Source organism: Miniopterus natalensis, chromosome 9 (assembly GCF_054644295.1).
Source record: "Miniopterus natalensis isolate mMinNat1 chromosome 9, mMinNat1.hap1, whole genome shotgun sequence".
NCBI classification, from domain to species: Eukaryota; Metazoa; Chordata; class Mammalia; order Chiroptera; family Miniopteridae; genus Miniopterus; species Miniopterus natalensis.
Window position 1 is genome coordinate 22,762,607 of NC_142089.1, and position 8,977 is coordinate 22,771,583.

Below are 8,977 nucleotides of genomic sequence, written 5' to 3' on the forward strand. Positions count from 1 at the left end.
CCGTCCCCATCTTTGCAGATGTTCATTGTCTAGCGCAGCCTCTGAAAGGCTCCAGTGAGGAGGAGAATGTGAAGACTTTCAAGATGACAGCAAGAGGACATTTACTAAACTATGTACTCGGCTCATTAAATCAGGAGTGCTTTTCTCCACATGTCCCCAGTGTGAAGTTGAGTTCATCCAGAGTTACTAATTTTGAAAAGCCAGGCACTGTGTGCAGCTGGAGCTAACAGCTGTTTGTTGTTAAGTCAGGTTTATATGAAGAATGCTATTGCCTTTCTGCCTGGTCCCTCTCATCCCATCAGACTGATGTGCCTTTTATTTTGTTTTCTGTTTCTTTAAAATTCAGTGTCTTCTGTTTATTTTTTTATGTTCCCAATTTGCTCCTTTTCTGTTCCATTTTCAATATTTCCCGTCCTTCCCTTTGGATTTCCATTTCGCAGACGCCACTTCAGTTCTCTCGCTGTTATGACAAACCCTGGTTGGTAAACAGTAAAGCTGGCACCCCAGTCAGGGACAGCCATTATCCTGACCTCCAGCTGCCCAGCCCCGAGGTAGAGTATGGCTTCACCGACTAAGGACACAGTCAAGATGAGGCCCTCGCAAATGCCAAAAGCTGGACCAGCCACTCTGGACACGAGTCCATGCTCCCTTCCTCTTTTGTGGTGCTTGCTCTCACAGCTGATTCATCTAGTGGAGTGTTTTCCAGGTGTTTCTAACTCAGAGTCACGAAAATTGGAGATAAGTAAGAGATGCCTAAAACTGGATTAGTAACAACTTTCTAACAGTCTTTAGAATGATACTTTTCAGGGTGATAAACATTGGTCATTCCTGGTGATTTGTTTATTGGTATCTTTTATAATCAGGCCTCTTGGAGTCTCCAATTGTCAGATTCACAGACCAGTTATGAACACTTGAAATTCACCTACGGTGCATGTTCAACAGTTTCTTATCTTTGCTGAGAACAGAAGAGTGGCTGGCTCCCCCGCCCTGAGCCACATCCTCAGGATGGTTGGCATCACTGTGCTGGTTTGAGGTGTGGTGCTGCCCACCTCAGCCAAGCACGGTATCAGTAAATGATGCTCTGAGGCTGAGTTTAGCTTCTGGATTTCCTGGCCCAGACACTTGGGTTTCTGTAGCCTTGATTTGAATACATGTGAACAACTAAGCAAGTTCATGTGTAGTCACTAAAGTGCTCAGGCACTTTTGAAAGAGCGATGTTTCAGAAACAACAGACTAGCAGCTTGTCCGATGGGACAATTGCATTCTAGCTTCTCCGGGAACACTTTGGGTTCTTGTGCCTCAAAAGATAGCACTGCCTTCAATCATGTGACTAACGCTGTAGCCAGAGAAACCGGGAAGTACAAGAAGCTGCTTGTGATGGGCTGCTGCCTCGGGCTGCGTCCCACTCCAGGCTGGTGTAGAACGTGATCTGGGGCCTCCTGCCACTAAAACCCAAGGCTCGACCTGCTTGTCTTGCTTCTCTTCTTCCTCAATGGCTCCAGTTTCGTGGAAGTTTTAAAAGTTCCAAAATTCTTAATGTTTTAATTATGTAGTACAAATTCTCATAGGATTCTGATAGACCAACCTTTTTGTTTTGTCTTAAGGTTTTACCTTTTGTTCTGTTTCATTTTGAGGTTTCATCTTTTCTTGCCTATTGGTGTTCTGCAGCCAGGCCATACCTGATGTGACTCCCAGCCTGGGGTCTCTGGGGCTTGGTCTTCACAACGATAGCTTCCGAAACTGGCGCTCTTCCTCCTGTGTGGGCCAGGAGTGTTGTGCTTGAATGTTAATCACTCTCTCGCTTCTGCTGCTTCTTTATAAATTAAAAAAAATACAAGAATCACAATGAAATGGTTGCTTTACTCTCCTGTTGGTGTAACCATCTTAAAGGTCCTGGAAAACAATTCACCCAATTGATTTCAAAGAAAAATTAGAATAGTATGCTCTGGCACGAAATGATGGTTAAAACAGATTTTAAATACTCTTTCTCCAAACTAAGTCTGCTACTATCTTTAAAAAACAACACTCAAATAGGAAATGTAGCTCCTGCCAGTAGCAGTAATAATAATGTACATCTACCCAGCTCTTTTTCCAGTTTAAGAGGTGCCTCTGCCCATGATTTATTCATTTGGCAGTTTTTTATTGAGCCATCTTCTATGCCAGACACTGTTCTAGGTCCTGAGGGTGAGATAGTGAGCAAAACAAAGTCCCTGCTTTTACTGAGTTGGAGCTTTAATGCAGGAAGGACAGATGACAGGAAACCCCTGGGCTGTGAGAGGAGCAGCAGGGAGGCCAGTGTGGCTGCAATGGAATGAGCGAGAGCAAGTGGGTGCAGTGGACATGAAGTCAGAAGCCAGACCAGCCCTGATGTCCTGAGGAACCAGTGAAGCCTCAGCCTAGACCCAAGCCTGGTCTTTGGGCTTCTCGTTCAGTGCCTTGTCCCAGACATCACAGCTCCACCCTATGTACTTCTCCGCATCCTTCATTTGATCCACAAGTCAAGTAATTTTATTGCATTTTACCAATGAGGAAAAAAACTGGAAGATCTTAACTTGACTGAAGTTGCTGCACCTTCCTAGTGATAGAGATTATAGTAGTAGTATTCAGATCTCCATATTAAACATTTGGGGCTAGAACTCATATTTCACATTTCTAACCCCAAAACTTTGATACTTGGGATTGTTTGGATTTTTTTCTTTTACTTATTCACCGTATTTCTGTTCCTTATAAGTATTGTACTTTTACTGTTGGTGGATATTTTTTCCCCATTTTCAGTGGAAATTTGTCAGTAAGATAAAGATATTGGAAGCATTTTGAAATTTTAATTTGGAACGTGAAACTTTATTTTGGGGATCATCAAAATACATGACCTAGAACACTTCCCAAATAAGTCTTTGTTTTCCTGGACTTTTAATTTGCTTTTCAATCTATTAGACTTAAGGAAGCCTTTTAAGTTTTGAAATTGAATTTCTAGCAAAGATTTCACCAAGTAAATATAACCTTTTTATTTTTTAAGGTTATTTCTTCATCGGGCAGCAAGTTGAAACGGCCAACACCAACTTTTCATTCTAGTCGAACATCCCTTGCTGGTGATACTAGCAATAGTTCTTCCCCAGCCTCCACAGGTGCCAAAACTAACCGGGCAGGTAAGTACCTGTGCATTGGTATGGGGGTGGGAGGGGCAGCCAGGCTAGGAATTTGGAAGCAGCATCCCCTTGGCCATGCTTCCTTGCTGCCCAAGGAGCAGATAATGAGAGTAGCACTGAGGTATGAGGCCCAGAAAGTCAGCCCTGCAGATCTGTTGGCCTTTACTGTTTCTTCTGTCACTACAACTGGCTCAGACTTGTTTTCTAAGAGCAGACTCCTTCCACAGTCAAAGCCAGACCACCTGTTCTTGCTCAGAAATGATCATATTTAAGAGAATGTGAAAGGAAGAAAGGACCTTCTGCAGCAGGGCTTCCTCAGAAGCCCAGTCAGTGTTGGGATGGACAGTTTGCTAGTAATTTTTTCCAACACCCCATGGTTATGATTGCTGCTGGTGAGCTGAGAGAGTCAGGGAAAGATCCCATATATTTGCCATCACTTTGCCCTCATTCTCAGTCTGCCCATGTGTTACCCCAGCTAGCAGCCCAGCCCCGCACCACCGTGGGGACACAGGAGGTAACAGTGCTGCTGATAGAAGCTGGTTTCTAGTCCTCAGGAGGCTAGCTTCTTAAGTGGAGTCACAAAGTTAAAAAAGGTTGTAGAATCTCTGTGTGGATAAGTAGACTGAGCCCAGAAAGGGTCTGATTTGCCCAGGGTCACACGTTGGTGTTAGGTTCAGAAAAATAACCTGACATCTCTATGAAGGCTGCTGCTTTATTCTTGAATTCCAGACCCCAAGAAGTCAGCCAGTCGTCCTGGGAGCCGGGCTGGGAGTCGAGCTGGGAGCCGAGCCAGCAGCCGGAGAGGAAGCGATGCCTCTGACTTTGACCTTTTAGAAACACAGTCTGCTTGTTCAGATACTTCAGAAAGCAGTGCCGCCGGGGGCCAGGGCAACTCCAGGAGAGGGCTAAGCAAGCCTTCCAAAATCCCAACCATGTCTAAGAAGACCACCACTGCCTCCCCCAGGACTCCGGGTCCCAAGCGATAACACTAGCACCCCAAGCCTCTGTCCACTTTGAATCCTGCTCCATATATTGGGTGTATATTTATTCTGAACGGGAGAAGGTATATTGTTGAAAGTGTAAAAGAATAATTGTGTTATGAAGCTGCCTTATTTTTTTTCTTTTTGTAAGTTACTATTTTCATGTGAATATTTATGTAGATAAAATTTGCCTCCTGGTAACCCTGTAACGGATGGGGCCCAGAAATGAAATATTTGAGAAAAACAAATGAAAAGGTCAAGTTGCGAATATGTATTAAAAAGAAAAAAACAAAAGCCTCTAAGTAGGGTTTCTGTGTGGCGCAGGGTTATAAACCTGCTTTATCTTTTAGGATTATTCCTAAATGCATCTTCTTTATAAACTTGACTTGCTGTCTCAGCAAGATAAATTATATTTAAAAAAATAAGAATCCTGCAGTGTTTAAGGAACTCTTTTTTTGTAAATCACAGACACCTCAATTAGCAAGAACTGAGGGGAGGACACTTCTAATTGCTTTTCTCATTGTTTTTAATGTTGTGTGATTTTAGCTGATGAGAGGGAACCTCATCTAGGTAACATTTGCACATGATACAGCAAAAGGACTTCATTGCAATACTGTCTCTGAATACTGCTTCAGTGCTGGGCGTTTAAAGGACAAATAGCTGCTAGAATTCAGGGGTGAATGTAACTGTTCAGAAAATGTCAGAACATAGGGATTTTTAAGAGTCCTGGTTTGTAACTTCCTAGCCAGCCCGGCCACCACTAACTCCTGTGCTCACCAGGACAGGACCCAGGCCCTCGGCAAGGGGAGATTCCTTGGTGGCATTGTGAATTTTAGAATTTGTTTATCTGCATTTTTGCTATTTATTTAAACAGTCGATCAACTTCCCACAAACTGAGGAATGAATTCCACGAGCCTATTCGGAAAATGTGGATGTAAAACAAACACTTGCTCGTCCTTTAAAGGAGTTCACCAGCACACTTGTTACCAAGTCCCGTTTGCTCCTGTCTTTTTTTGTGCGTAATAAAGTCAACTGACCAAGTGACCATGAAGAGGGGCTGTCTGGGCTCCTGTTTTTAGCTGCTGCTCCTCTTCAGCTCCGACCATGTTGCTGTGTGATTATCTCAATTGGTTTTAATTGAGGCAGAAACTGAAGCTCTACCAATGAACTGTTTAAAAACAAGACACTTTTGTATTAAAATTGCTTGCAGTAACAAACATTTTGTATTTCCTAATTTTCTTCTCAACCATTCCCTTATATATAACATGTTACTCTGGGATATGATTGTGTTTTAGGTACTTGAATGCATTATTGAAATCAAAAATGTTGTGATGGATAAATTATGGAGCTTATTAATAGATTTTTTTTCTTGTTTACTTTATCCTCGTAAATTTTATTTAACAAGGCAACAAAGAGATATCGGACTATTAATGTAAATCTGTAAGGAACCTGCCCCACTTAAGTGACTAAACAAATACCAATAGGTAAGAAGATTTCTATATTAGAAATCACAGGGATCCTGGAGTTTGAGAAAAGGGGGCCATTTTCCCACAGTACACTGAAATTTCTGATTAAGTGATAGAATTCCAGAGGTGGGAGCAAAATTGGTCATCAAATCTAGCTCCTTTGTTTTACATAGTAGGCAGAAACTGGAATAAGAAAAGGATTTGCCTGAGATCACAGAATAAATGAATGGCAGATATGGGCTCTGTTCAAGTCTGGCAGTTGTATTTCCTCCAGCCCGTCATTGGCTTTATAACTAGAACAGCCAAATACTAATTCTAACAACAGGAATTGGCCTAGAAAATAAGCAGAGAACTTGAGGTTCAAACTCAGACACCTGTGTTTACTCACTAGGCCATACTGCTCTTTTGATTCGGGAATTTGGTAAAATGGACCATGTTTGTCAAAGCTGTTTGAGGCCTCATACCCAGATTAAAAGGGCTCTGCAGCCTGATGGCTTCTGAGGGAAGTGCTTACTCTATTCTCCATGGAATCGAGTAACTCTTAAGATCCCAGGATTTGGTGTAGGATGGTGTTTTCACCCAAATTTGCCCCCCCTCCCCCTCCAGGCAGAAGCATGCTGAGAAGCATGCTGAGAACAGCTTGACCTCCATCTTCTCAGAGTCTGGACCATGGGCACTTGTTTTCTTACCAAGTAACTCAGGTTTTCCCTCTGTCATGGCGAAAAAACTCAGCTAATGGTGGCATGTGTAGAAAGTATATTTCCATTCAGCAAGCACCTGTGTGCAAGACCATGTGGGAAATATAAGGACTCCAGAAAAGGGGTTAAAATAAAATTACAGTTCTGGGACAAATGCTAAATAAGTAATACAAGCTTGGTGTGGTGTAGAGGATGAATGGGAGTTCCTGTGGCCTTGAATGACAATAGCTCATTTATTGAGTGCTTACTGTATGCCAGTCAGTGTTTTAACTGCTGTATATACATTCTCATTTAATTCCCATCACAATCCTACAATCGGAAGCCCCACTTATGGATGGGAAACAGAGCCTGAAAGAGGTGAACTTGCTCAAGGTCAGAGTTGCCAGGTGGCTGGGAAAAGCCCTTGTTTCATACCCCTTTCTCCAAGAAGCCTTTCCCTACTCAGTTCCCTTCCAGGCACTTGCCATCCTCTCTCTCAGAGCACACCCTTCATCCTGCCTTCAGAAAAAGACTGCTCATATATCACCCTTGTTAGGTTGAGGGCCACTGAGGGCAGGGAGCTTCATCTCTGATTCAGGGCATAACCCAGAGCAGCCCATTGACGAGTGGGGGAACCTTTTTTCTGCCAAGGGCCATTTGGATATTTATAGCAGCATCTGCAGGCCATACAAAAATACCAACTTAAAATTTAGCCATGAAAAAAGCTCTTAGGTTTATTGAATTGGGGTCCCGCCTGCAGTTGCCTTGGCAGGCCAGACCAAATGGTTCTGTGGGCTGTGTATGGCCCTCGGCCCCAGTTCCCCACCCCTGGAGGAATGTGAGGCCATTGTTTAAAGAACACAGCTATCTTCACCCTGGGCACTTTCAATGGCTAATCTGCAGCATTCTTATCCGGGCCTATTAACTGGAAATTTACCTGTTGAGTAAAAGTCAGACTAGGCATGGGTTTAAGGCGCCAGCAAATGATTGTTTAGATTTAAGATTTGGTATTTGTAAAAGTTTGAAGTGATCTTGGGAAAATGTTTTATTGGACATCATACACTTACTTTGAGGTTCAATCTTGAATCCACATTGGGGGACCATAACTGTGGGATATCCAGAGCCCTCATCTAGCCTCCCCACAAGGCCTTTTGTGATCAGAGACTTGCCAACTCCTCCAGCCTCACCCTCAGCCTTGCCATTTGCCCCCAGCTCCCCAGGCTCTCCAGGCTCCAATGAGCAGCTCACCAGCCCCAGCCCAGCTCCACTGCTGTGTGTGTGATAGGGGGAAATCCCTTAACTTGTGTGCCTCAGTCTCCTCATCTGTTAAAAGAGGGGGTTTAAATGTGTGAGCATGAAAGAAGTGACACAGACCATGTCTGGGACCTGTACATGCCAGTTACCTGCTTTTGTTACGCTTCCTTCAATCTCATGGCCTTGATGCAAGCTATTTCTTCTACCTGGAACACTTTCCTCCCACTGACTTTTCATGTCCCAACCAATTCCTTTCAGCCTGCCAAGCTCAGTCTAGGAGTTGCTTCCCCCAGCACAGTGCCTTAACCATAAATGAATAAATGCAGTGAGAAAGTGCCTAGAGAAAAGCAGGCTGTGCAAAAGGGAACTAGTGTTGACGCAAGAAATGTCCAAACCTGCAGAGAATTTTTATGAGTCAAACATGACAATTGCCTGGAAGCAAAAATCGCAACAAATTGAGAAATGATCTAGAGAATGGCAGTTTTATAGCTTATTTTGTACATTAGAATCAAAGATGCAAAGAGGATTAGGTGAAATTCTTTAATGGCAGATTAAAGGGGATAGAAGAAAGCAAAGCAGGGGAAATCTCTGCTATTGGATAAAAAGTAAAACAGACATACTTCTTTTACAATGGTGGGTACAGGATAGTTAATTAACATTTACAACATAGAGATGGTGTTTAGGGAACAAGGTAACTGAGGGGTTGTGCCCTCCGGTGCTCTGGTGTGGTGGGTGTGACCTGGGGGGTCTGGAAAAGGAAATTACTCTGACATTTCAAAGGTATGTTCTGCAAAAAGACAATGTACAGGCTCACTCAGGTAAAGACTGACCTTTGTCAAATCAAGGAAGCTATAGGACTAGCTAGGATGTGACCACATGCCGTGGCCAGCTTTTAGGGATTTTTATGTTCAGACCATCCTATGTGGTTACTATTTTTTCCCCCTATGTGATTACTTTTAGTCTCTTGAGTTTGAAGGCTCAACACGAGGGCCTCCCCTGACCTTGTGAGGTTTTAGTATGTGGTCCCTTTTTCGTCCACACTAGTCAATCCTGGCGTTTCCTGAGGAGTCTCCTTTTGCAAGCCACTGAGGGCCTTGACAATTAAGATGGCGCAAAGGGGGTTCCCAGGTGCAGGCAAAGGGTCCCAGAGCTCCTTGGCAGGGCTGTCTCCTGCACAGGCTGCATTAGCACCAAGGTCCGTAGCCGGCACAAGAGCTGGAGGGTGTCGGCACCCGGGAGATTGGACTCATAGGTAGATCGTGGGCGGGGCGGGCCTGGAGCACGCGGGAGCCAGGAGGGTGGGCGCCCCTGCAGTAGTGATAGAGCAGGCATGGGGAAGAAGCCCTAAGCAATTCACCCAAAAGGACACTGGGAAGGCGCCAGGAGCTGAGGTGCCGGGGAACTCGGGCCCGGATGCTGGTGGCAGAGGAAGACGCCCACTCTCCGGGCCTGGC

The 8,977-nt window shown here is 44.2% G+C and overlaps 1 protein-coding gene across 9 annotated transcripts in view; it reads left to right on the top strand.

The window, feature by feature from the left end:
• Window positions 1–5,507, top strand: part of MACF1 (microtubule actin crosslinking factor 1) — a 302,250-nt gene extending 296,743 nt beyond the window's left edge. For 5 of the 9 annotated variants that reach the window (XM_087820322.1, XM_087820323.1, XM_087820328.1 and 2 more), the window contains 3 exons: window positions 441–551; window positions 3,017–3,146; window positions 3,876–5,507. In XM_087820322.1, coding sequence (XP_087676448.1) covers window positions 441–551; window positions 3,017–3,146; window positions 3,876–4,132 — 498 coding nt within the window. In that variant the 3' untranslated portion in view covers window positions 4,133–5,507. The remainder of the gene's footprint in view (window positions 1–440; window positions 552–3,016; window positions 3,147–3,875) is intronic. The other 4 variants (XM_087820324.1, XM_087820325.1, XM_087820329.1 and 1 more) reach the window with 1 other exon arrangement.
• Window positions 5,508–8,977: the final 3,470 nt, after the last annotated feature.